Below are 24,880 nucleotides of genomic sequence, written 5' to 3'. Positions count from 1 at the left end.
CCTGCTGCGGCTCCTGTTCTTTTTCTTGTCACATCAAGCACCCGATCCCTAGTATAAAGACATGAAAGTAAAGAGAGTTCCATTCAATACTCCACAAACTTTGCAGCATCAGAAGTCTATCCTTGGCTGGCAGGTCCACGAGTATGATTTGGCGTGCCATGCGATCCAGCAATGCTCGGAGGGGCTGCGTGAGCAGCTGGCGGTGGTGGTGGAGGAGCACTGTCCACCGGCAGTCGCACTTTGCCCATATTCGGCTGCGGTCTTGCACCCCATGTCAGCAAGCAAAGTCAGAAAAGCCACGCAAGGTGAAAGAGAGTAAATTATCAATGCTCCAAGTGCTGGGTATCATTTTTGAAATGGAAGCATGTCTAGTACCCGTTCATGGTCATGCGCTGGCTTTGTCTGCTGAGCTCCCGGTCGGCTGCTGGGGAGATGGGCCGGCTACCACCGTGCACTTGGGCGGAGCTCTCCTTGAGTGCGAGCAGCTGCTTGGCACGGAAAGACTCGTAGTGGATCTGAGAAGTGGTCTCGATCAGGTCCTGCAGGTGTGTGCGCGTCAGGAAGTCGCGGAGATAGACAAATTCGCAGTGCTTCTCGTCCTCGACGTTGATGGTTCCCCAGCGGTTCTGGCGGCCACGCACGGTCTTGCCGTTAACGTTGATGTTGCGCTCACTGCCGACAACTGCGAATGGAATGATGGACTATTGAAGTCAGTAGAGCTTACAGCGCAAGGCGTAGAAGCTGCCATACCTTGATCTGGGAGTTCATTGCCGCCTCCTCCGAATCGTACTCCTCATTCTCGTAGGGGTACATGCGGATGTTGTGGAAAGCAAACTCCTCCTTGATGCGGTCCTTGAACAGCTGTCTCTCCTCCAGAGTGAGACTATCAGACTTGGCGATGACAGGCACGACATTGACCGTCTCACTCAGCTTCTTGAGCACGACAATATCAATTGGCTTCAAAGAGTGGCCAGTTGGGGAGATGAAGTACAGGCAGCAGTGAATGCGAGTGTCCTGAATGTATCGCTCACGCTGGGCAGTCAACTCTTTTCGCAGGTATGCGCTGTGTTGGTCCTTGATGTATTTGACGATAGGATCCCAGCAGCGGTCGTTGTTGACCAGATCGCCATAGCCAGGAGTGTCGACAATGTTCAGGCGCAGACGCACACCGTTCTCCTCAATGACATGTGCAACTGGGTGGATCTCGGTGGTTTGGCGGATAGGCTCGTTGGGTGTGAGACGGCCCTTGCTGTCGACGAGGTGCGATGCGAAAATGGTGTTGATGAGAGTCGACTTGCCGAGACCGGTTTGACCTATTCGTGAAGACGGGTGTTAGCTCCTCATCGCCCAATGGGTGAATGCCAAGTCTGCTTCCAGGCGCAAATGTGCAGCATGGTGATGTGTTTGACGTACCGACACAGATGACGTTGAATTGAAACCCGCGCTTCAACAGCTTCTTCTCGATCTGGGTGGTGATGCTGTCGAAACCAACGTGGCTCTTGGGAAACACGCTCTGGGGCTGCTGCGCATTCATCGTCGCGGCAGCCATGGTCGCTGGCGGTGCGGGCGGTGTCCGGAGGAGATGGCGGTGGGTGTTTCGGGCGGAGTGAATTCAGCGAGCGACGGCGATGGCAAGGCGATGTGGTTAACGGGTCGAGGGAGGTGTTCCTGCTGCGAATGGTATAGGAGCGGGATGGAGAAAGTGCGGACGTGTCCAAGCTCAAGGGGTCCGACAGGGGAAGCCGCGACCTCCACCGCCAATCACACGACGAGGAAGCGGCCGCCATTTATGCAGCATTATTAGCAGAATCAAGCGCGCTGCAGATCTGCCCGCCCGTGATGAAGCTGCTACGCAGTGACAGCACCGCACACGAAACACAGCGCCGACGACATCGACACAATGGCGACGTTACGAGCTCCATCAGCATCTCTCCTCTCGGCCTTCCTCCCGGTGGTGCGCGCGCGTCTCCTTCCACAAGAAGCGGCAGTGCGCCGGATACCTCTTCTCCAGCAAATACAGCAACTTCGAGCAGCCGCAAGCCTTTTACCTGCCGTGCTTGTGCCCATTCCATCATTACTCGAGCAAATATGGGACGGAATACTGAAGGCGGTGCCTAAGAAGAAGACGAGCCACATGAAGAAGCGGCATCGACAAATGGCAGGCAAGGCACTGAAGGATGTTACCGCATTGAACAAGTGCAGCGCATGTGGGAGGGTCAAGCGAGCACACGTGCTATGTCCATACTGCGTGAACAGTAGGCGAGATACGATTCGGGTCGAAAAGCGATGATACTGACTTTGCAACAGGCATCAAGCAATGGTTCGCCAACGGCTTCAAGTCAAAGCAAGAGGTGGAAGCCGACAAAGAGAAGAAATTTGATGAGCTCAATGCGGAACGAGAACTTTTGGGTAGGAAGCCCTACAGATGGGAAGATTTGTACGACGATAAAAAGACGGACGCAAAAGTGTAGGAGGCCGAACTTGCAACATTCCAGCATAGCACAGGCGTTCGGACCGTGGGACCCGCTCCAGGGAAAGGAGCTGTAGAGAATATACACCGCAATGGTATGTACAAAGGAATTCGACAGATTCAACAACGGCCATGGTCCTACTTGCCGCGTGGCTTTCACGAAGTGCAAGAGGAATGCCATCACAAAGAAGCCAAGCTGCACTTCCGAATCCGGACCAGGTCGAAGAAGGTGAGCTGAAGCATTATCCACGTTGAACATGGGTATCTTCAGATTGGCTATGATGCCGTTGCTCCCAGCGAGCTGCAGAACGAAATACCAATGAACGGAGGTATACTCACGCAGGCACACAATGCCGCTGTGGAGGCGGAGAGAGGGCTGCCCTCCGGCACTCTCATCCAAATCTACCAAAGGCGCGAGGACCTGATCCGAGCGGCCGGTCGAGCTCTCTTCACGCAGCTTCGATATGCTCCGCCCACTACAGATCAGCTGCGCAAAGCAGCGCGCAATCACTTCATCTCTCGCATGGCAGCCTCTCTCGAGCTCCATATGCCGATGTGGGTCGAGTACGCAACTGCCGGACCACGACCGTCTTTTGAACAGGTGATGCAGCAAGCCGATGGTAATCGTGAGCCGCTGATGCATGGCTTGCCCGCATGGTTCACAACCGAGCATAATTCCTGGCTGGCTTCGATCACCGGATTCGATGAGTACGAAGTCTTGGAGTCATACCAGCAAGACCCAAATGTGCAGCGTATCGTGGAAGAGATACGAGTCGGCGGGCCTGCGCCTGCATATGGCGAGCTCTTTACACCTCCGCCATATTCTCCGCCACGTCCACGAACATTCGCAGAGGAACGCGCTTTCGGCGATCCTTGGATCCGACGTCCTTCGATCTCCAGAAGGCCACATTTGGGAGACCGATACAACAACTCAAGGCTTCCGGACTCAATCGCAGCAGCCGATCCTTCGAACTGGGTATTTCCCACTGAGCGTGCACCACCTGCGAATGGGGGTGCCAGCAGCGATAGTCCGCCTTCTTACAGCAATGCAACGCGTGACCCAGCGAATGCCCACGCAAGACGCAGAGCTCGTATTTATGCGGCGACCATGACCGGCAGGCTTTCCAAGCTGCTCCCGCCATCTGATATCTCTGAAGTTGAGACGGTGACGGAAAGTGACTCGACTGACACTGACGAAGATCTCATGTCCCAGCTCGGACATTTCTTGCAAGCGGACACTTCTCTCTCTACAAACCATCTGGTGCCAGGGCTGTTCAACTACAGACGCCCAAGCATTTCTGGCTTCTCGAATGCCAGGTCTGGGCCGCCGCACGCGCCTACACCACCTGCCTACTCTCACAATCGGCACCTCTCGCTGCGCGGTGCAACACCTGCTCGACGGCTCAGTCTTGCGCCGCTGGCCCCGTCGTCGCAAAGGGCATATGGCAGCTTCAACGGCGTGCCCCAGAGAGTGCCAGTGAACCACCGGTCAACTTCACAACGTCATGGTCGTCTGCAGAATACGCCTCGCTCAGAACATCGCGCGAATAGCGCATTACAAGCCGTGGAGGCAGGTGTGCTGAACGGTGTGCGCGACGCTTGTTTGGAAGCTCACGACCCTACTGTGGAAACAGAGACAGAGAGTGAGAGTGAGTTCGAGGGGTTTTCAGATGCGGTGGAGGATGAGCCAGAAGCTCCTATGAAACGCGACAGTGTTCCTCGAAGGAAGTCGAGTGTCGGAGGATCAGCGAGAAGGACGAGAAGTAAGATGCAGAGAAGGACACAACTATGAATGAATAGTCGAAATACCAGTCTTCCTTGGATTCAGCTAAAGTGCAAAGTGCCAATTCGTGCTGCTGTTCTGTAGTGTGATATCGCGATCTCGACGCGTATCGAGTGACATCAGCTTCATCCCACTTCACATGTCGACTTGGACTTCGGCAACAACGTCCATTGCACTTTAGTGCAGAGCTTGTGCTCGTCGCCATCATGGTACGCCACCATGTAGTCGCCTACAAACGAGTTGTGCTAATCAGCTGTGCAGTCGAAGCAATACCTCCAAACGCTCACCATTTCCGACGCGCACCCCACCGACATCTTCTCTCTCGCCGTGACGCCCTCGCACCTCCTTACGGCATCCGGATCCTCGAGTATCAAGATTTACAGCACAAAAGGACAGACAATACACGCCGATAGCACCGAAGACGAGAATCCGTACCCTCTCGTACAGACTCTCGAAAAAGTCCACCCACTGGGCTGTCACCACATCTGCACCAGCCTTGACGGCAAAGTCGCTGCCTCAGTCGGCTTCGCGGGCGATCTCAAACTATGGCAGAACAATGAGGAGTCCGACACATGGAAAGAAAAGGGACAAATCATCACAGACAAAAAGAATGCCGGCGAGCACTGGGCTCCCGCTCTAAATGAGAACGGACAATACCTTGCCGTAACGACTTCAGATGGCCGCGTCAATGTCTACGACACCTCAAGCATCACGCCTGCGGCCAGTTCGGCAGAGAAAATTGCCCAATATGAGACTAAGGGCTCTTTTGGCATGTCCATCGACCTCTCGCCCAATGGGGAAATGACCGCAACCGGGCACCAAAACGGCAGCATCTACATCTTCAACAACTCTACGAAACGTCTTGCGCACTCCCTTTCCGGTCTTATCAAGCCCGTCCGCGGCGTAAAATTCTCCCCTGCGAACAAGTTCCTTGCAGCGGCGGGCGACTCACGCATTATCGCACTCTACGATACGCAGTCTGGGGAGCAAGTTGCGAACTTGACGGGCCACGGCAGCTGGATCACGAGTCTGGACTGGAATTGGAGTGGAGAATTCTTAGTAAGCTGTGGATACGATGGCAAGGTGAAGGTGTGGAGTATGGAGCGACGGGAATGCGTAGCGACGCAGACGGAGAGCGAGAAGTGTTTATGGGGTGTAAAGTGGTTGGTCCAAGGCCCGAAGGCGAGGAATGAGGTCTTCGTCACGGGCGGCGCGGGCAAGGGTTTGAGCTTCTACAGAGAGGCTAGCGGGACATGATGGAGATCTGGGGAGCAAATGGAGCATTAAGGTGCTTTGATGGCATAGATGGACAGGACCACGCAGAAATGTCTCTGGCGATGACTTCATGTACGTTTACGATACCCATGGCGCGATGCTGATATTCTGTAGAACGGGTGTGTTGCACAGCTGCAAAAAGCGAGTGCGTTGTACAGATGACAATACGACAGACTTCATACTCTTCTACACCATTTCGCACAGTACGCCCCAAGCTACCGAGCTCAGGTCTACCTGCTCAAAGCTCGACTCAGAGCTCGCCATAACGAACGTAGCGAATTACCTTTCGGGTCAAGATATCATACCCGCTGCAATGGGCATTCTCAGAAGATGTCAATTGACATAATACCTCGGCCGCTCTCCATCCTTGTATCGCACAGCTGGCTTCCTTCTGACTCCATCGGGGTTTCGAAATCTCACTTCAGCAGGGTGAGGTCGGTTCTGCGAGTTCATACGTTGGGCATTACTGCGCTTCACATTGGACTCTGTGGTTGACCCTTTGAGGTGCGGGCGATCAACCGAATTCTTGCGCATCGCATCACGGCGCTTTAGCTCGTCCACTTTGCCTATGACAAGAGTTAGATGGTGATGATGGACTCGCACAGTGAGGCGCAATCCTACGTACCTGGCTCAGCTCTCCTTTCGACAGGGGTTTGCTTCTTGCCTTTGCTGAAGCAGGGAAGCGTGAATCGAGCTCGACTTCCACCATAATAGTTGCCAGCACGCGCGCGACGAGCTTCGCGAATAGCTCGGATGGTTGCTTCATCAAGATCTCCATACTCTTCGCCGTAGCTTCTGGCTGCGGCTGGACGACCGTAGCTGCCAACCGTAGCGCCAGTAGAGCTTGGGGCATTCGCAAACAGCCCGTTGCCTCCACCTCCGTTGAACGAAGACGGATAACTGCTTGCCACTGGCCTGCTTCCAAACAAGCCACCATTGTTGGATACGACTGGAGAGGCCGCACCCAGACCTCTGCCGAGAGTAGTGCTATCGGCTCGTGGTACGTTTCCGAAAAGTGGACTGCGAGCTGACAGCGGAGTTGGCAGAGTCGAACCGCCACCAACGTTCGGCTGCAAGAATCTGCTCCTGTACGCTGGGCCTGGCACACCGGGTTGGTAAGCAGGACGCAGGCTTGATGGATGGTTCCAGGTTCCTAGACTCGTTGGATTGCCATATACAGAAGCTGCTGGAACGGCGTAATCGAAGCGAGGACGAGGCGCAGGAGCCGGGATCTCCTCGATCTCGTCATCGTCCTCGTCTTCATCCTCATCGGTGTAATAGTCTACTGGCTCCGGAGCGAACTCTTCAAAATCATCGCCCTCGGTCTCGATCTCCTCGTCATCATCCTCCTCCTCTTCCTCCACAATCTCATCAGCCAATTCAACATTCTCCGCTTCATCATCCGACGGCACCGTAACTTGCGGCACCCTCACCGGCCCTTTTCTCTTCACTCCACCTCTTTGCACAGGAGTCGGTACCTTACCATGGCTCAATGATTGAGCATCTCTCTTCCTAATCGCACTCCTCCTCATCGCCTCCACTCTATCGCCCACAGTAATCACACACTCCTTATTTTGCTCCCGCGCAGCCTTCTTCTTCTCCTCCTTTATTTTCCTCATCGCGGCTTTTCGTTCTGCTTTCTTCACCTCTCCTAATTCTAACTCAAGACGCAGATATTCGATAACATTTGGGAGTTGGTGCTTGAAGGTCCAGCGATACGCTTCTGTCAAGGCTCCTGGTGGAAAGTTGTTTTCGCGTTCAACTTTGCGTTTGTGAGCTGATGTGAAAGGTAGAGGATCACCAGTCTCTGGGTCGATTTCGTTGTCGGAGGAGTAAGGAACCTCTTCTTCTTCTTCTTCTTCTTCTTCCGACACATCTTCAACGAGGCGCATGGCGGTGGACCGCGTTCGAGGGGCCATTGTGGTGTTGATTCTTGGTATTCAAGGTGGTAATGAAGTGGCGAGTACGAGATACGCACTCTGGCCGAGGGAATGGAAAAGGTAGAGCTGGAAGTTGGAAGACATTGTGATCTTGGAGCTCGATCATGTGTGCTGGAGTGTGAGACAAAGAAGCGGTGATGCTTCATTGTCTTTGGCTGAAGAATGTGGCTTGTTGCCGGATGCGGAAGGTTTACATGTCACTAAAAGACTTGTCGCATCACAATAGGCAAGCTGTCAGTCCGGATTCAGGATGCGAATATGAACAAAGGGAAATTCTCTGGAGTCGAACTGAAAGATGCACTGACGTGGTGTTGCAGTGTCCACGACAGAATTGTCCCAATGAGCACTCTCCCACAACCTCGCCACACGATGCTTCTATTCCTGCGATACATTTCTCCACTTTGCGCAAACGCTCAAGCTCAAACCTCACACTCTCCAACTCCAAAGGAGACCATTCCTTGCGAAGTTTGCCATATTCATCCTGTCGCCTCATAGCCAAAATAGTCTCACTATTATAATTGAAAGTACATACTACACTTCTCGTGACGCCAGGCTCTCCGCCGTAGGGAACGCGAAATACCCACCCATTCTGGCTCCGTGTCCCTCTTCGCCTTAGAAAGTTCTTGTACTCTGATAGTCCTTCCTTTCGGAATAGCCTGCATGTCTTGATTATAGGCGCTTCGAGGCCGAAAAACTCGCTGGGGTCTTGCAAATATTCTTGGGCATCCTGAGATGTCCGGAAGCTGATGTTGTTGGTGGAGCGCATTTGCGTGAAGGGGTCTGAAGGATCGGATGGCTCATCGAATACGTGCCTCGCGTGGTTGGTTCAGTGCATTCCGAAGGCCTGTTCGCGAATTATCATTCTGAGCTCTGGTGGGATCGTCAAAATCGTCGCATCGGCCTTTCGTAGACAATCCAGCTCGGATTCCACATGCTCCGCTGTGCTCTCTCCATCATCGCGAGAACCGTAGATTCCGCAGATACAACCAAGGCTCTCTACCATCCAAGCGATATCCAGCTCCGCACTTCTTATAACGACGAAGTCTTATGCAAGCTCGATTCCTGGCACCTGGACCTGCTGGTCCGAAACCAACCTTTCCTTTCAGAAACCTTCTGTACTCATCGTGACCCTCTTTGTAGAAGAGCTTGCAAGTGTGCAAAACAGGAGGATCCAGGCGACTGTATTCGCTGTTTCGCTTGTTTCCCTTGGTACGTGAAGGTCCGCTAGCCCTCTGAAGCTCAACAGCATCCCAGATGTGTTCGGGATCTGACATTCGACATCCTGGAGGTGAGTCCACCCGAACGTGTCTCCCATGTTTCTCCCAGTGCTCTTCAAACACGTAACCATAGATGGATGCCCTTAACTCCGTCGGAATCTTCAGAATGGACATGTTGGCGAGTGCGGGCGCTGCGTCCTGCAAATGTTGTGGCTTTGATAGCTGGGTCTTGAACTATTGTGCCTTCCGTTGGTGTGGAGTCCTGGAGTCTCGACTCACTGATGATAGTACCTACTGATCGTGTCAATAAGGAAGTAGAACGTGGCCAAATGCTGGGCCGAAGGTGGAGACGACCAAATCGGTGGGTCTTGTGCTACGCTTCATGATCTTGGAGTTGTACAAGTTATCAGGCACCCGCACTATAGCGCTTGTGCCTAAAATTGACGGTAAAGAGTTGACCAGAAATGGCAAAAGCCCAACGGGTTTTGGCCTTCCGTCCTGGCAAAACATCCTCTCCCTAGACAACCTGCGATGACCTCAAGTCATTCCCCTCAGGTATGTTCGCCAACTCTTCACCAGTTTCGATCGCGGGCATCGAGTCTGGAGTCGAATTTCTCTTGATACCCTTGCGGCATTTCGGCCTTCTCCTCGCCTTCTTTGCTGCACGTTGCTCGACCCTCCGCAGGCGCTTCAGCTCCTTCTCCGCATTTCGTGCACTCCACTCTTCTTCATTCGTTGGGGATTTTGGGAGTCCCATTTCAAGAAGGCGTCTTATTTCCGTAAGGCGCCCCCAGCAATCGTAGGGTTCCTCCCGGTCGCGACTGAGAGCAGCTTCCCGTTCCTGCTGAGCATCACAGATCACTTGCAGAAATCTCTGATACTCTCCGATACCCTCCTGCCGGAATAGTTTGCAAGCCCTCAGGATAGGTGGCTCCAGAGCAACAAGCTCGGGTTTCACCTTTGGCTGGTCCTTAGACCACGCCTTCAGTTCGTCCTCCGGCATGCATCCTGCATAAACATTTATGAATAATTCTCGAGCACTAAGTGGCCTATTATCCTTGTGGTCCTTCCAATGTCCCTCAAATGCAAGCTCATAAATCTTCAATCTCAACTCCACCGGCAGGCCTAGTAGTGTCGCACTTGCTCCAGCGTGAATGCATATTTTGGCGAACAGCGAGATCGTATACTCAGTCGCCGATGTCAGAGAAAATTGGTCGAAATGATTGTATCTGATCATCGGCAGACCGAGAGTGTCATTGAGTATCAGAGGCCCTCGTGGCATGACCTTGACGAGACTGGCGATGAAATGACCGCGTGGACGAAACGGGATAAGACGTTGTCTGGGCGCGCGATCGACTGCCATGTCGGCAATGATGTGGAAATCGTGGTTTGAGTGGGTTGAATTCGTCGATGGGTCTGAGGAAAACTCTGGTTCTAGCGGCGTCGTCTTCGTCGGTCTTGTCGTGGACGCTGCAATGGTGCTCCTTGTCGGAGGTTCCGATTCCAGTAACAACTTGCTTCTCGAGCGATTGTACTTCGGCGCCTGGCTTGTGGGGTGTTCTGCTTTTGGCGACATCTTGTTGGTCGTCGCCTTCGCCATTAGCACGGCAAGTGTGTAGCTCGTGAGTAGCGAGTTTGTGGGTTATTGGGGTGCGAGGATCAGCTCAGGTTTGGAAACTACTTGTAAGGTTCATGAAGTGAAGCCGGCACTGAAGAGCAAACGCTCTGCTTCACTTCAGCACTCACCTCGTGCTAACGCCCACTGTAACATACACCTTCACCTAACACACCAACCAGTTGCCGGAGCGCTGCTCGCCCTATGCTCTGCAATGCCGAATAATCTTCTCCACCAGACTGTCCGTCAATAGCACACCGCGTCCTTCTGCGACCTCGAAATCTGAGTCTTATCGCCCTTAGCGACCTTTCACACCTCTACCCCTCATTGCACGTTGCTCAATCCTCTGCATACGCTGCAGCTCAGCCTTCGCATTTTCCGCCTTCCGCGTAGCGGACGTATTGTTTCCAGCGCCCTGTGATGTTGCGCGCACTAGCCTCCAGAGCCCGGACTGATGGAGGGAGCCCAGGGAATGTCAATCTACGGTACTCAGCGCGCATGACCATGAACTCAAAAACCTCGTCCCACTCGTTCCCCAAGTGCCGGACATCAAGTGCCTTCTCGAGAAAGTTCTTGTATTCTTCAATACCCTCTTTGCGGAACAGCTTGCAAGTGCGCAAGATTAGAGGCTCTAGAGGATAGCGTACGATGTCGTCTTTCTTGGGTGGGGCCCCTTTCCAGCGTTCACCCAGAACGCTGCACAACTGGAGAGAAAACATCGGACCCTTCATACTTTCCTCCCAGTGATCCTGGAAAGCAAACTCGTAGATTTTCAACCTCAGCTCCGGGGGGATCGTCAGGAGTGTGGGAGCCCATCTCGCCTTGATGCACACTTTGGCAAGCAGCGAGATAGTCTGTTCGGGCGCAAAGACTAGAAAGACATGTGCAAAAGGGTTGAACATGCTCGACTCCTTGGAATGTCGGGCGGTGTCGCACGAAGGTGGGTGGTATAGTGGTGCATACTCAACAAGACCAACAATGAATTGGCGGCGAGCCTCGAGGGACTTCGTATTGGAGTGCGAGTTCGAGTTCGAGTCCGAGTTCGAGTCGGGACCGCAAGCCATTATAGCATTCGAGCGCTTTGATTTCATTGCCTTTGGTGGCATCTTCTTCGTTACCTCAGTCAATGGCGCAGTGGGTGTTTTGTTCTTCGCCAGTGGCGAGATTGTGGTTTGTTGTTGTAAGTGCGGATACCGGCGAGAGCAGCTGATAGTCTTGCATTCACCGCACCCATCTTGGTACCACAATATCACAAGCCACACAAACCAGTTACCGGAGCCTCACTAGAGGGGCCTGAGCAAAAGACAATATCATTTCGTTTCTTCCTCAATCATCATCATCACCCCAGAAAAATACATACAAGAACCACTAATCAACTAACCTTCAATCATGCCTCATGGGCTGGTTGCGAACTTCGCAAACCATACTGTATGCTTTTCATTCATATGCCCAGTAGCAGTCCACAAGATTCGTTTGCCTCGAGGGAATTGTGTCGTGAGTGGGTAAAGTCGCACCGCAACTCATCCATTGACTCCAAATGAAGTCTGCCGTATCGCATAATCAGTTCATTCCCAGCCTCTAGCGTTCAACGCCAGACAACGCCATACTCAATCTCGAACAAACAGACGCCGCGACTTCATGCAGCCTCAGTCGCTGCTGTCCTGCGTGCAGCCTGAAAGCCCGCTACTCGACAGCTCGCGTCGACCCCAGTTCTTCAGTGCTCTGCAAGGATTCTATCCGTCGCGAGTCATGGTTCTCTGCAGACCAACGCCTGCAACGCTTTTGCTCTCGCCGTCAGGATCAGCAGGGTTGACGTCTTTCTGTGTGCGGATGCCCACGCCATTTACTTCTTCAGGAGCTGGATTCTCGCTCCTCTCGTCGGCTTCATTCCGAAGCTCGTACGCCAGATCGAAACATTCTGCAAGAAGAGCAGAGACTGCGCCTTGACCTTCGGGGATGTCGTCGCCAATCATAAACTTGCCGTCTTTTCTCATGTTGTCGATGCTGTTGATCTTCATGCTGTAAGGATACAGCTCGCGAGGAGAGTCGACACCTCCGTTCTTCTTGACTTCCAACAGACATCGCTTGAGCGTCTGCAGCTGATTGTAAATGGGGAGGAGAGCTTCTGACACAGGCTCCGAAGAGATAATGTACGTGTAGATCAACGCGTAGGACTTTCGAAGCAGGTACAACAGAGTTCGTTGCGCGTGAAGATCGGCTGGTTTCCCCTGGGCGTCCACAAAGTTTCCATCGACCCTGCTCTCATCAATGCGATCAAGTTGTCGTTGGAAATCGTAAAGGTCAGTCTCGCGCAGCGACCAAGCCTGCGTGAAGTTAATGTGATCAAGTGCAGTCTTGATCTTGAGCAGCTTGTCGTACAGCTCCTTGAAATCCGGATCGATCTTGCCCTTCTTCTGCTGGATGATCTCCACCCACAGCAAGCATCTTGCGAGCAGACCTTTGACGACCATATCCGGTTCCTTGACACAGCTCGGGCAATCCTGAATCAACTGCAACCTCTCTGCGTATACTTCTTCCGCGGTCTTGCCTTCATGTGGATCGCGTTCAGCGTGCAGCTGTTCCTGGATCTCCAGTAATTGTCTCTCGAAGTCCTTGACCTCTCTTTCCGGGAACTGAAAGTCCTTGTCAGCGCAATGTCCAACCTCACACAACACTGCGAAGTACTCACTCTCGATCTCGTATTGCACGCGCTCAAGCTCCTCAAAATGCTCACCAACTTCTGATAAGCTTTCATCAGATCCCCGTCCAGATTCGAAAGCGGCACCTTTAATTCCTCCAATGTCCTCTTACAGACATCGATCCTCGCCGACAACAATGTCAGGATCTGCTCACTGTGCCCAAACTCATCTCTCCCTCTCTCAATCATCCTCTCCCATTTCGTCAAATGCTCATCAATGCTCTTCAGATCAGCCGGAAGGTAGAAGCCAGCCTCGCGCAAATGATTCAGCAGACGATCGACGGTACTTACGCAGGAGTAGATTGCGGGAGCTTCGCGGTTACGTCCAACAGTAAGGAACAGTAAAGAGATGAGACGGAAGCAGTCATCGAGGACGGTATCGACACGATTTTGCTCGTCACGTTTCGTTTCTCGTATGCGGTTGAGAAGTTCGACTTGCTCGATGAGCTGGTGATAGTATTTCTGAACATCGGCGGATTTGATGTAGGTTGAACGATCACTCTTCATGAGAGAGAGGTGGTCGCGGATGATGAGCACGCGATCGAGGATTGGCTGTTCTTTCGCGTCCAGCGGGCAGCGCTGGAATGGTGAGTCGGTCATGGCGGAGGCGTTTGATGTGTCGATTTGGCAGTGGAGCTGGCGGTGGTGAGCAGGCGGCGGGAGGCGATTATTATACTGCTTTTGCTGCTTCGCTGGGTGGCTGCTGCTTCATAATCCGGTGGGCACATGCAGAGTGATCACCATCGGACGTTGGCGGCAGAGGCAAGCAAGTCACTTCCCGTCCTCGGGGTCCAGATGCAGCCCCGCTCGCTTCCTTCCTGCCACAAACTTCGTCATTTCCTGCCTTACTTTGTTACCGTCAGCCTCAGGCATAAACATTGCCAAGACTTCACTCCGGCCTGCCGCACCGCGATTCTGCAAAGTCAGTTCCAGACGCCGAGCGCGCGAATAGAGAAACATCCTTCCAACCACAACCCTCCGCGAGAAGAAGACCTTCACGACCTTGCTCGCTGTAGGCATCTCACCCTCAAACCACAACAAAGACTAAACCAAAATGTCCACCGCCGAGCTCGCCTCTTCCTACGCCGCCCTCATCCTCGCCGATGAGGGTTTGGAGATCACTGTACGTCTACACTCCCACAGCCTCAGCGCATCTCTGTCCAGGAAGAACAACTTCTAACACTTTCTTCGTACAGGCCGACAAGCTCCAGGCACTCATCACCGCCGCCAAGGTCCCAGATATCGAGCCAATCTGGACTTCCCTCTTCGCTAAGGCCCTCGAGGGCAAGGACGTCAAGGAGCTCCTGACCAACGTCGGTTCCGGCGGTGGTGCCGCCCCAGCTGCCGCTGCCGGTGGTGCTGCTGCTGGCGGTGACGCTGGTGGTGACGCCCCAGCTGCTGAGGAGAAGAAGGAAGAGGGTGAGTTCTACAATCTGCGTTGCGAACATGAGACTGGCAACGAACAAATGCTGATTCCAAACAGAGAAGGAGGAGTCCGACGACGACATGGGATTCGGTCTCTTCGACTAAGCGGATCGCGACCACGACGTTTTGGAGGACACCCGCCACGACTCCATCTGCGAACAGACAACCATGCACGGCAGGTGGTGATAGAAGTCTGGCACAAGGGACTGGTGGGTTTTGGACAGTACCTTTACTGGTATCTGAGTCAACAGCGAGGATCTGCAAGCGCATTATCATGCAATGGAAGAATTTGTGCAGAGGAGGAGCACTCCGTGAGCGCATTTCGTGGCTATGAGTACAAATGCAAATCAAGCGCAAACCCCAATCCTACAAATTTTCAGTGCCGCCTTTTCTTCTACCTCTACTAATAACAGTGTGCATTGTACAATCCCGCCTCCATGTCAATGTGCCACGCTATGCACTGGTAATACTACAAGGCCGTCAATGCCTGGGTATCATAGTCTCGTAATCTCATCATGTCGTGATGCGTCCCTGCCGCTTGATTGGATCTGACCATGCCTTCATCTTTCCAACCTGGCAACATGGAATGTACCGCAGTCTCGCACGCCGAGTCGAGCAAAAGCAAATCCAGAAACTCCTATTCAACCGAAATCCAGATAGCCGCGCCCATTAAGTATTCACGAACCTGGCTTGGGATAGCTGGGAAGGGGTAATGTCGGCGGCATTCTCCTGCTCTGCGAATTTGGCGGAACATTCGTCGGTAAGGGTGGAAGCGGAGGGAAACTATTATAATAGTCTGGCGTGCTGACTGCAGTCGATGGTGTCGGTGGTACCGTAGCCAGCACGGCTGGACCCAAGGCAGCTCCCAGAGGAGTTGCCGGAACAGGAGGCACTGCGCCCGATGCCATTTGTTGCGCCAAGGCAGTGTTGAGCGCGGTCGGCAAGCCGTTGTGCAATCCATTCGAAGGTGGAGGCCTTGCTGATGCCGGGGATGCGGTCTGTGCCGCACGCGTAACCTCTTTACAGGCTTGCTGGAGGGGTTTGAGACGGCCTCGAATCTGACCGATATCCAGACCCTCTCGCGCGAGTATAACGAGCTCATCGGCGAATTTTGCCCAGTCCTAAGAACGAATTAGTTGTGTACGACTAATAAAAGGCTCAGACCGATGCCTACCTTGCTGAACTGCTCCGCCATCTGCTTGAACTCGGCCTGATATCGTCCTGGATCCCCACCACGCATCGTCTTTAAGCGCGCGAGAAGCTTCATATTGGTTGCGATGGCAGACTCGCACTTGTGGTTCGCGGATGCGTAAAGTCCAGCAAGACGACTGTTGCCCGATCGGTCTGCCGCAGATCGACGGCCCTGAAGATCAGCGCGGACTGGCGGTAGTGTTGCTGCAGCCAGGTCACAGCAGGTTTTGAGCTTCGTGTATATCCTATCAGCGCTGTCTTCTGCATCGTTCTCGGTGACGCTCCGGATGGTATTGCTGCGTGATGGTCCACGGCTGTGTGTCATCGAGGAGAAGTCAGAGAAAGATTGGTTCCAACGAGGCGTGGTGGAGCCACCCATCGATGTCATCGTGTTGCTTCGACTCGAAGGCGTGTGCAAGGGCACAGGAGGAGCCATTCCGCGCAGGTTCGTAACACTATTAGAACTGGGTAGGATGGTTGCGCCCCTTCGGCGTGGACCTGCAAATGGCTTCGCCTGGGTCGGAGTGACAGTCCGGCTGCTCCAAGCTTGCGATGCCCGCAGCGTATCTCGAGGATTCGCAGCTACTGTCTTGAAGCCGAGCAGATGACAGACATTTCGCGCCTCTAACAAAGTGCCGTAGATGGAGTTGATGACCTGTCGAACATGGAAAGCGTCAACTCGTTTGACGCATTGTTGGCGATTCCGATTGAGCTCCTTGACGACAAAGACGTATGATCGCAAAGCCAGGATCGCGGTCCTCACAATCTGCATCAATGTCTGGCTGTCCACTTCCATGTTGTCTTCCATGATGTGGTTGGCCTTGTGTATAAGCCGATCCAGCTCTTCCACCTTGAAGTTCGCGCTCTGTAATTGCTTATCGAGTGTCGATCGACGCGGGGTCCCATTGCCAAGTTGTTGTGCGATGTCCGCGAGGGGTCGGTGCATGTAAAAGAGCATGAAAAGGACGCGCTTAACGGCTTTGATGGAGTTCATCGTCGGCACCATCGAGTTGCGGCTCTCCGGCAAGCTTGAAAGCGTACGCGACAACGCTATCCTGCTCACTGGTCCGTCCACCGGGCTGACGGCGCCAGACGAGCTCTCTCCACCACTGACGCCAAGGTAAGCTGAGTTGACGCTGGGCGCGCGAGAGTGTGGCGGTGTCAGTGTTGACGCCTGACTTGTGCGCGCAGACATCCGCGACGACATCTCGTCAAGAGAATTCAGACCCGTATGTTTGTGAGGTACATAACCTTGACGACGGTTCCGAATGCTTGCTGGTGTCGCAACAGTCTCACTCCTAGTTCTGTTGGAATCGAAACCACCGGTGAGGAGAGGAGTGATGCCGGGCCTCTTGGAAACGCTGAGATTCGAAGCGGACGAGACGCCGCGAGCGTGTGACCGCATTGGTATGGGTGGTGGTCCGTTCGGCGGCGACTCAGATTTTGGCAGTCCCTCAATATTTTCAATGCCACTGATGCTAGGACGTACCGGAAAGCGACCACCAGTCACGACGCGCCTCGGTGGACGGGGAGTCTCGGCATTACTGTGGTATACCAATTAGGCTTTTGCGCAACCTCAACGGGGAAGACAATCATACCTCAAGTCCTCGGCCGAGTCCGCCATTAGCCTTTCACGCATTGCAGCAGTTCGCATGAACTTTTTCACCTGTTGGCACATGTCTTTATCCTTCTCCGACTCCACCAGGCTGCGGTCTGTATTGGGCTTCAGAATCTCAGGCGGTGGAAACTCGATAGGGTTCTCGTCAAACTTCAACTTGACCAGATTCATTTCGCCAAGCGCGAGCGGTAGCCTCGTAATCTGGTTGCGAGCAACGGCCAGGAACTTCAAGTTGGTCATCTTCTTGATGTCCTCTGGGATGGAGTCTATGCAATTCTTGCTGATATCCAGAATCTCCAACTTGGGCAGCGCGAGCACCTGTTTGCTGTTAGCCGCCGCGTCGTCCTCATGTTCCTGTGCACCGTACCGCCTCGGGAAACGCCCTCAGCTTGTTCCATCTTAGGTTCAGATATCGCAACCGGTCGCACTGCGCAATCTCGGTTGGCAATTGTATGTTGCGGTTGTGTGAAAGTGCCAGCCTATTCCGTGTCAGCCTGTGGGCATTGTCCGTCTCGTGCCCCTTCCCCATTGACACACCTCTCCACGCGGTCTTTGATCAGCAGTACCACTTCCGCAGGTAGCACACTGATATTCTTATGGCTCAGGTCCAAAGTCGAGCCCGTCTGTTGGTCCTTGGGCAGTTCACCCGCGATGACTGCCGCCGCCTTCGCCTCTCTCTCCTGTTCATCCTCCAGTTCCTTGGTGACCAGCTCCACCAGCTGCTCGCTCGTCATTGGGGCGCGGGGCGCGATGGCGGTGGAGGTCGTCGCGTCGGCCATGACTGCATGGTCGAGGAGCGGAAGGGGGAGGTAGCGTGGCTGGCTCGGACGTCGCAGGGCAGAGAAGTTGATGGGGTCTGGGTGATGTTTGTCCATTTGCGCTTGCCGCATGCAGGAACCCGGCTAGATGCTTGTCCTTCACATGTCTCGGCGCGGTAGGGCTGAGGGCGAGGCCGACATCTGCAACATTCCACTTCCTCGCTCACACTATCGACCTTTGCGAATACATATGGGATGAGGGACTACAGTCTCCGCGTCTGTCGACGTTGGAGTACCAGCGCGCATTTGCGGTGTGGTCGCGCTCGATTCGTGCATCCCGTTGCACATCCGGCGGTACGCATCATTGGCCGATGCGGCTGCGGCAATCCAGGGGCCAGAGCGAAGTTGTGAACCTTCTTTCACCAATCGTCACTCTGGCACACAGAGGGCGTCCATGATTGTCCAGCGTCTCTGCAGAAGCGCGCAAGCTACGCCGTCACACAAAGCACCACTGGTATGGAGGAGATGGCAGTCCTCGCTGTCACTGGAACGCCTCCAGAAACCAATCCAGTCGTACATCTCGACGTCGCGTGATCCGTACTTGAACCTGTCCATCGAGCATCACCTGCTGCAGAAGAGTTCACCAGAGTCGGCCATACTGTTTCTGTACGTTAACAGACCGAGCATCATCATCGGACGCAACCAGAATCCCTGGGTGGAAGTAAATCTTGCGCTTCTCGGCCCGTCACGAAATCACCTGGCGACCGAACCTCCCGGGCTGGGAGCCGTGGATCTCGTGCGACGAAGAAGTGGTGGTGGCACGGTCTTTCACGATGAAGGCAACGTTAACTGGACCGTGATCTGCCCTTCTGCAGACTTCACTCGCGACAAGCATGCCGAGATAGTAGTGCGAGCGCTGAGAAGCTGTGGCGTAGAAAGAGCCCGCGTCAATGCCCGGCACGATATCGTGCTCGACCAGGGCACACGTGGAGTTGACACGGATCCTGAGGACACTCACAGCACGCCGTATGAAGCAACTGATTTCGATACACCACGGCCGCTCAAGGTGTCGGGATCTGCATACAAGCTCACCAGAAATCGAGCGCTGCACCATGGCACCTGCCTGCTCAACACTCCAAACCTCAACATAATCCCTGATTATTTGCATTCGCCCGCAAAATCATACATATCAGCGCGAGGAGTCGAGAGCGTCAGCTCACCCGTCGGCAACATCTTGCTAAGCAACGAAGACTTCGTTTCCGCTGTGCAGGAGCATTTTGCTAAACAGTATGGTGGGACCCGGGACCCGTTAGAGGTCGGCGCTGAATCGCTTGACGACGAAGTGGTGCGCAAAGGTTATGATGAGTTGAAGTCATTGGATTGGACCTACCTGCAGACGCCACAGTGGTCTATGAGTTCTTCGGATGATGTTGTACCAGGCGTCAAGCTGGACCTCTCTGTCAGATATGGCGCAGTCAATGGCGCATCTCTCAAGCTTGGGGACTCTTCTCGCGATATCAGCCAAGCTCTGAAAGACGTCAAAGTGCACGAAGTGTCAGACTGGGCATCTGTGATGCGGCCGGCACTCGCTCAAGCTGGAATCGAGTCTACCCAGGAAACATCGCTGTACCGTTGGCTGAACACGATGCTGCCAACTCGAAGGTGAAGCCTGCTCTCAAGCGTGCTACCACATGCTCAACCGAGGGCAAAGAAATGTAGGCTGCCATACTGGCATCGAATGTACAGATAACGACGATCTGCTGCGTCCAATCATGCACGGCAATAATGGAGACCACTCGAGAACGCTCGGCTTAAGAGTCCGCCGGATCTCTCCATTCATATTGGGCTCATTCCACGGGCCTAACGTGCTCGGCACGATGCTCCATGTCACCTTCATACCGCACAGTCGAGGGCTATTACTCGACAACTTATGGCAGAGATTATGGATGCGTGTATGCTTCAGTATACACTTGGCTGTACATTTCAACCACGCCCACGTGAAGTGCGAGTGTCGTTCGTGTTGAGGTCTGTCAACAGACACAATGGAGGGGTAGAAGCAGACTATGCACCCGTAAAGACATCTTTATAGTACAGCGACCGCCATGCATCGCACCGGGCGCATGTGCTGCGTACGCTCTGCCACCAGACGTAAAGCGCCATGCCGCGCAGCGCCCACCCTCGTGGTCTGCAACAGCAGACTGGTATCCGCGATGCTCACATCTTCTCTTCTCTTCTTCGTATTCTCCTGGATCCGTAACATCTGTTGCACTTCTCAAGCCAGACAAGAGAAAAGAGTTGTCCACCAAAAGCGAACCTGCCACACCACAAGTACTCTTGTCGAGCACCTCAAATTGCAGCAGGATTATGAAAGGTGATTGAAATCGATTTTGGCAACACAGGAATATACATTCGCCCAATAAAACTGCTGACGATATAAGGGTATAGGTGCCAATTTTATCAACTTACGGAAGAAAGAGGTTTGCAAGGGAGAATTTGGAAAAGTAGCTGCTCGGCGGGCGGGCGGGAGAAGGCGGATGAGTCAGCAGCCGTGGTGGATCTTGTTGCTTGGTATCTTCTGCTCTTCGATATGCAAACCTCACAGACGTCCTCGATGTACCATAGTCTGTATGTGCGCCGAAATGGACTTACAAATTGAAGACAGCTCCTTCTCAGGGTGAACGTGAGATGTGACGTGAGTGTTCTTGCCATATCGCAACGCGTCGCGTCGCGTCCAGATTCTTGGCATCTGCTTCGCCTTCGTTGACATTTACTTCATTATCAACGATCTTCTCAAAAGACCACTAGCTGCAAACGCCATCAAGACTAGGCGAAAGCGACGAATCTGGCCCATTTCCGTCATGATACGGCAAAGAGAAACTGGCCTTGACGTCCCTTCTGCCTGAGAAGCACCACGTCAACAACAATCGGTAGAACATCTATCTGAGCCGTCATGCCTGGCGTGCCAGGCCGTAAGCTAGGACAGAAGGTCGACATCGACTTCACTCTCCGCAAAGTATTCGGACGAGACTCATTCAGGTATGCTGGACTACATTCCGGTCTTTCTCTATCCTGACCTTGGTCAGACCAGTTCAACGAGAAGTTGTAACAGCAGCGCTCGACGGCCATGACGTTTTTCTCCAAGCAGCGACTGGCTTTGGCAAGTCCTTATGCTACCAGCTGCCAGCAGTCGTGGACTTCGGTATCACCATTGTCATATCGCCACTTCTTGCCTTGATGAACAACCAGATGGCTGGGCTTCGGGCAGCGAACATCAAAGTGGAAACCATCAACAGCACCACTCCTCACTCCGCGAAGCAAGCCATTCTGGCCGATCTCAAAAGTGGCCACCCTCTCACTCGTCTGCTGTACGTGACGCCGGAATACTGCCAGCTGGACCATTTCCGCAGCCACCTCAAAATCGTCTATGAGCAGAGAGAATTGGCAAGAATAGCAGTCGATGAAGCTCACTGCATATCGGAATGGGGACACGACTTTCGACCCAGTTTCAAAGAACTCAGCTGGTTCAAGAAGGAGTTCCCAGATATTCCTATGATCTGCTGCACTGCCACTGCACCCAGCAACGTGCGAGAAGATGTCATCAGAACACTAGCACTGGACTCATCCAAACTCAAAAACTTTGCCATGACCACAAGTCGACCAAATTTACACTTCGAAGTCCGCTTCACCAACGACGACGAAGACCGCTACGATAACTTTCTCGCCTGGCTCCGATCAACCCACGAACGCCGAGCTAACAATGCGGCTCGTTCGCAGGAACTGAGTCAACGAAACGAAAGAGCGACCAACGTCTCTGGGATCATCTACACCTGGTACCGCAAAGACACCGAAGAACTCGCAGCTCGTTTGCAACAAGATGGCATCGGTGCCAAAGCCTACCACGCCGGCCTCAGCGTCGAACAGAAAGAAGACCACCTAGATGGCTGGGTCAAGAACAAAGAAGGCTACGACGTGATCGTCGCAACAACAGCCTTCGGCATGGGAATTGACAAAGATGACGTCCGTTTCGTCGTTCATTGGCAAATCGCCAAATCCTTCGAAGGCTTCTACCAAGAAGCTGGTCGTGCAGGTCGAGATGGCAAAGCGTCGATATGTATCCTATACTACAGCCGCGAAGACCGCGATCGTATGGGAAATATGATGATGCGGGAGATGACGAAGCAGAGCGGGAAAGGTGAATTCGCGAGACAAGCTCAGGCCAATCGAGCGAAGAGCGTGCAGGCTCTAATCAAGTATTGTGAGTCAACAACGGCTTGTCGACATCGGATGATTGCCGAGTATTTTGGCGAGAAGGATGAGCCGGTCTGTCAATGGGCGTGTGATCGGCATAAGGACAAGAAGGGGTTGGCGCAGAAGAAGAATCGGGGTTTGTCGAGTGAGGAATGGGTTGCTACTCAGGCTCAGGCGGGGACGTATTCGAATGACTATTACGAGTGATGATGAGATAGACGCCTGTGAGCAGAACGAGCTAGCATAGAACGTTGCAGCACAGAACAATGACTTCTCTTGTAGCCAAAAAGCATCTGGACGATGTTCGAACTATTTCTTAGCCTTGCGTCTGATCAAAATTAAACCGAGAGACAATTCTAACCCTTCTGATTACCCATGAACAAAACGAAATATTGGCTCCTGTGGCCCTCAACTATCATCTGCCCCGATGCATGATCATCATCGCAGAGCATCCTCACTCATCAAGCACAATAACATCCTCCTCCATCTTCTCCTCAACCTCTCCAAACCCCTTCTTCACCCTCTCCTCCCAACTCGGCACCCTCACAACCATCGCCACACTACTATACTTAATTCCCAACTCCGCCTGATTTCCATACTATCATCTCAAAAGTCAGCACACCCCCACATCCCATCAAACTAACCCAAACCATCGAACATCAAAGAGAACAGAAAAGAAAGTTGCCACTCACAGCCATATAAACCCTCCCAACCTCCCTATTAACCCCTCCTCCTCCACCACTACCATCACCACCATCATTCCACTCCAAATTCCCATTAACCCAAACAACCATCCGATTCCACCTCTTCGCCTCCCGATGCTCCAAATGCTTCCCACTCAGTGATCCATACTCCTCTTCAAGAGGATCCCCTTCACTACCCGAAGAATCCGTCGGGACTTCATCCAATTCGCGACCTTCTTCCATTTCGTATCCTTCATCATTTGCGAGTTGGAGTTCGGAGAAATGTGCTTCGATGCGATATTTTTTGTTTTTCTTGTTGTTATCACTGTTGTTGTTATGGTATTTTGTAGCTTCGAGTTCGCGGAGAAGATCCGGTTCAACAAGACCGTCGAGGAGTCGAAGAGGACCGAGACGAGCGTGGAGATTACATGCTGTGACAGATTCGTAGATTGCCATATCAGCACCTTTCAACATATTCGGGACAAAAGCGTGGAGGTCTTTGTGGGTGTGGGGATAGGCGTGGATGAGATGGATTCCGAGGAAGCCGCCTGTGGGCAAGAATGTTGGGACTCCGAGTAGAGAATTCAAATGTTTTGTCAAAGGGAGAGATTTTGGGTCGAGGAGTTGAGGTGGAGAAATGCGGCCGAAGGCTAAGAGGCCTGTGCCGGGTGCGAGGAAGAGATTGTAGGTTAGGGTGAGGCGGTGGCCGGATGTGACGGGGAGGACTTCGTGTTCGCAGTCGGAGTAGAAGGCTGCCCAGTGGATGCTAGGGGCAGTTTGTTGGGCATTGTCGTTGTCGTTGGAGGAGGAGGAGGAGGACCAGTCGTGGACGATTTCATGACCTTGGTGGCGGACTGCTAGAGCTCCGCCGGAGAAGGCGGTTGGGAGACAAACGACGAGACTGCCGATTTGGGAGCTGCTTCGAGGGGTATCGACCTATGTCATCGATCGAACGTCAGTCTTGGTATGCAAGTAGCATCTAATTCGACAACTCAACTCACATGCGGTTTGAACATGCCGCTAGGTCCACTGTAGACATTCAGCTTGTACAGCTCCGCTCGGATGCCCCGAGCCAAGCGTTTCTCGCTCATATCCTTGTCTGAGCGTAAGTCACCCGTGAAAGGCGGCAAAAGCAGCTGTGCTACACTGTCAATAATGCCTGCCTTGTATGGGCAGAAGTCGGTCATGAAGTGTTCTGTACCAAGGGCTCCGGCACGTCTGTAGCTCTCGTCGTACACGTCTTGTCCATTGCGACCAAAGGTAGCCGGCACGCAGTCTTCAATGAGCTGCTGGTAAGCAGCTTGGTCCGATGGCCAAGTGATCGGGAGGGAGATTGTTCTTCCTCGTTCATCGGCGCCCCATCGTATGCTGACAGGTTTTGTTGCGACTGCCTTTGAGCCAGAGCTTGGAACTAGTCGGTCGTTGTGAGTGTTGTGCGCGTCCTGAGGATTAGATACCTGTCCGCCACAAGTGAAGAGTGCTTTTCGGCTTTGCTTTTGCAAAGCTTCAGACAGGTCTCGAAGGCTGCTTTCATGAGGTTTCTTCGCCAGCTTCTTTCTCTCGCGGCCTGCGTCCAGCGTTACTGCTGGGCGGAGGGCAGCCTTCTCTTGTTCAATCCTCGCAGCCTCTTGTGCTGCTCTCTGTGCTTTTTGCTGTGCTTTTGCGGCTCCCTCTATCGCTCGACGATCGGCCTCTGCCATGGCGCGGATGACTTCTGGGCTGTCGAAACCAGGCGGGTGTCGACGTGGGTCATGCCTACCCAGAGGCATGTACATGTCGCAATCGCAAGGCGGAAGTTCATCCATCTCGCGGATCTCTTGTAAATTTTGATGCAATACCGAGCTGGCTGGTTCTAGAAGTGGAACGAGAATGAAGTAGTAGAAGGAACATAGAGACCTTGGGCACGATATAAGTACCTACCTGTCGACGAAGCGCACTATTCACCGGTCGACGGCCGTT

The 24,880-nt window shown here is 53.3% G+C and overlaps 12 protein-coding genes across 12 annotated transcripts; 4 read left to right on the top strand and 8 right to left on the bottom strand.

The window, feature by feature from the left end:
• Positions 1–368: 368 nt before the first annotated feature.
• Positions 369–1,549, bottom strand: SPN2 (Septin Spn2; the record flags this gene model as incomplete). Its single annotated transcript, XM_023597961.2, has 3 exons — positions 369–701; positions 751–1,313; positions 1,414–1,549. 3 exons carry the CDS (start codon positions 1,547–1,549, stop codon positions 369–371), a joined length of 1,032 nt encoding a protein of 343 aa, XP_023452752.1.
• A 351-nt stretch (positions 1,550–1,900) lies between these two features.
• On the top strand, positions 1,901–2,471 carry RHO25_007193 (mitochondrial 54S ribosomal protein bL32m; the record flags this gene model as incomplete). Its single annotated transcript, XM_023597960.2, has 2 exons — positions 1,901–2,255; positions 2,308–2,471. The coding sequence occupies 2 exons, from the start codon at positions 1,901–1,903 to the stop codon at positions 2,469–2,471; spliced, it is 519 nt and encodes a 172-aa protein (XP_023452472.1).
• A 318-nt stretch (positions 2,472–2,789) lies between these two features.
• On the top strand, positions 2,790–5,510 carry RHO25_007192 (uncharacterized protein; the record flags this gene model as incomplete). Its single annotated transcript, XM_023597958.2, has 3 exons — positions 2,790–4,233; positions 4,440–4,462; positions 4,515–5,510. The coding sequence occupies 3 exons, from the start codon at positions 2,790–2,792 to the stop codon at positions 5,508–5,510; spliced, it is 2,463 nt and encodes an 820-aa protein (XP_023452998.2).
• Positions 5,511–5,861: 351 nt separating this feature from the next.
• Positions 5,862–7,420, bottom strand: RHO25_007191 (uncharacterized protein; the record flags this gene model as incomplete). The annotated part of the gene is made up of 2 exons (XM_023597957.2): positions 5,862–6,094; positions 6,154–7,420. The coding sequence occupies 2 exons, from the start codon at positions 7,418–7,420 to the stop codon at positions 5,862–5,864; spliced, it is 1,500 nt and encodes a 499-aa protein (XP_023452999.2).
• Positions 7,421–8,421: 1,001 nt separating this feature from the next.
• RHO25_007190 (uncharacterized protein) lies at positions 8,422–8,859 on the bottom strand (the record flags this gene model as incomplete). Its single annotated transcript, XM_065602911.1, has 1 exon — positions 8,422–8,859. One exon carries the CDS (start codon positions 8,857–8,859, stop codon positions 8,422–8,424), a length of 438 nt encoding a protein of 145 aa, XP_065458983.1.
• A 343-nt stretch (positions 8,860–9,202) lies between these two features.
• RHO25_007189 (uncharacterized protein) lies at positions 9,203–10,261 on the bottom strand (the record flags this gene model as incomplete). Its single annotated transcript, XM_065602910.1, has 1 exon — positions 9,203–10,261. One exon carries the CDS (start codon positions 10,259–10,261, stop codon positions 9,203–9,205), a length of 1,059 nt encoding a protein of 352 aa, XP_065458982.1.
• Positions 10,262–10,662: 401 nt separating this feature from the next.
• RHO25_007188 (uncharacterized protein) lies at positions 10,663–11,406 on the bottom strand (the record flags this gene model as incomplete). Its single annotated transcript, XM_065602909.1, has 1 exon — positions 10,663–11,406. The coding sequence occupies one exon, from the start codon at positions 11,404–11,406 to the stop codon at positions 10,663–10,665; it is 744 nt and encodes a 247-aa protein (XP_065458981.1).
• A 627-nt stretch (positions 11,407–12,033) lies between these two features.
• RHO25_007187 (uncharacterized protein) lies at positions 12,034–13,598 on the bottom strand (the record flags this gene model as incomplete). The annotated part of the gene is made up of 2 exons (XM_023597956.2): positions 12,034–12,933; positions 12,990–13,598. The coding sequence occupies 2 exons, from the start codon at positions 13,596–13,598 to the stop codon at positions 12,034–12,036; spliced, it is 1,509 nt and encodes a 502-aa protein (XP_023452474.1).
• Positions 13,599–14,052: 454 nt separating this feature from the next.
• RHO25_007186 (ribosomal protein P1) lies at positions 14,053–14,528 on the top strand (the record flags this gene model as incomplete). Its single annotated transcript, XM_023597955.2, has 3 exons — positions 14,053–14,121; positions 14,195–14,417; positions 14,482–14,528. 3 exons carry the CDS (start codon positions 14,053–14,055, stop codon positions 14,526–14,528), a joined length of 339 nt encoding a protein of 112 aa, XP_023452475.1.
• A 572-nt stretch (positions 14,529–15,100) lies between these two features.
• On the bottom strand, positions 15,101–18,107 carry RHO25_007185 (uncharacterized protein; the record flags this gene model as incomplete). Its single annotated transcript, XM_023597954.2, has 5 exons — positions 15,101–15,544; positions 15,598–17,158; positions 17,213–17,550; positions 17,600–17,711; positions 17,770–18,107. 5 exons carry the CDS (start codon positions 18,105–18,107, stop codon positions 15,101–15,103), a joined length of 2,793 nt encoding a protein of 930 aa, XP_023453001.2.
• A 337-nt stretch (positions 18,108–18,444) lies between these two features.
• On the top strand, positions 18,445–19,656 carry RHO25_007184 (uncharacterized protein; the record flags this gene model as incomplete). Its single annotated transcript, XM_023597953.2, has 1 exon — positions 18,445–19,656. One exon carries the CDS (start codon positions 18,445–18,447, stop codon positions 19,654–19,656), a length of 1,212 nt encoding a protein of 403 aa, XP_023453002.1.
• Positions 19,657–22,692: 3,036 nt separating this feature from the next.
• Positions 22,693–24,696, bottom strand: RHO25_007183 (uncharacterized protein; the record flags this gene model as incomplete). The annotated part of the gene is made up of 3 exons (XM_023597951.1): positions 22,693–22,836; positions 22,931–23,857; positions 23,923–24,696. The coding sequence occupies 3 exons, from the start codon at positions 24,694–24,696 to the stop codon at positions 22,693–22,695; spliced, it is 1,845 nt and encodes a 614-aa protein (XP_023452279.1).
• Between the last annotated feature and the right edge of the window lie 184 nt (positions 24,697–24,880).

This window comes from Cercospora beticola, chromosome 4 (genome assembly GCF_033473495.1).
Source record: "Cercospora beticola chromosome 4, complete sequence".
NCBI lineage: Eukaryota > Fungi > Ascomycota > Dothideomycetes > Mycosphaerellales > Mycosphaerellaceae > Cercospora > Cercospora beticola.
This window is presented reverse-complemented; position numbering and strand designations above follow the sequence as displayed.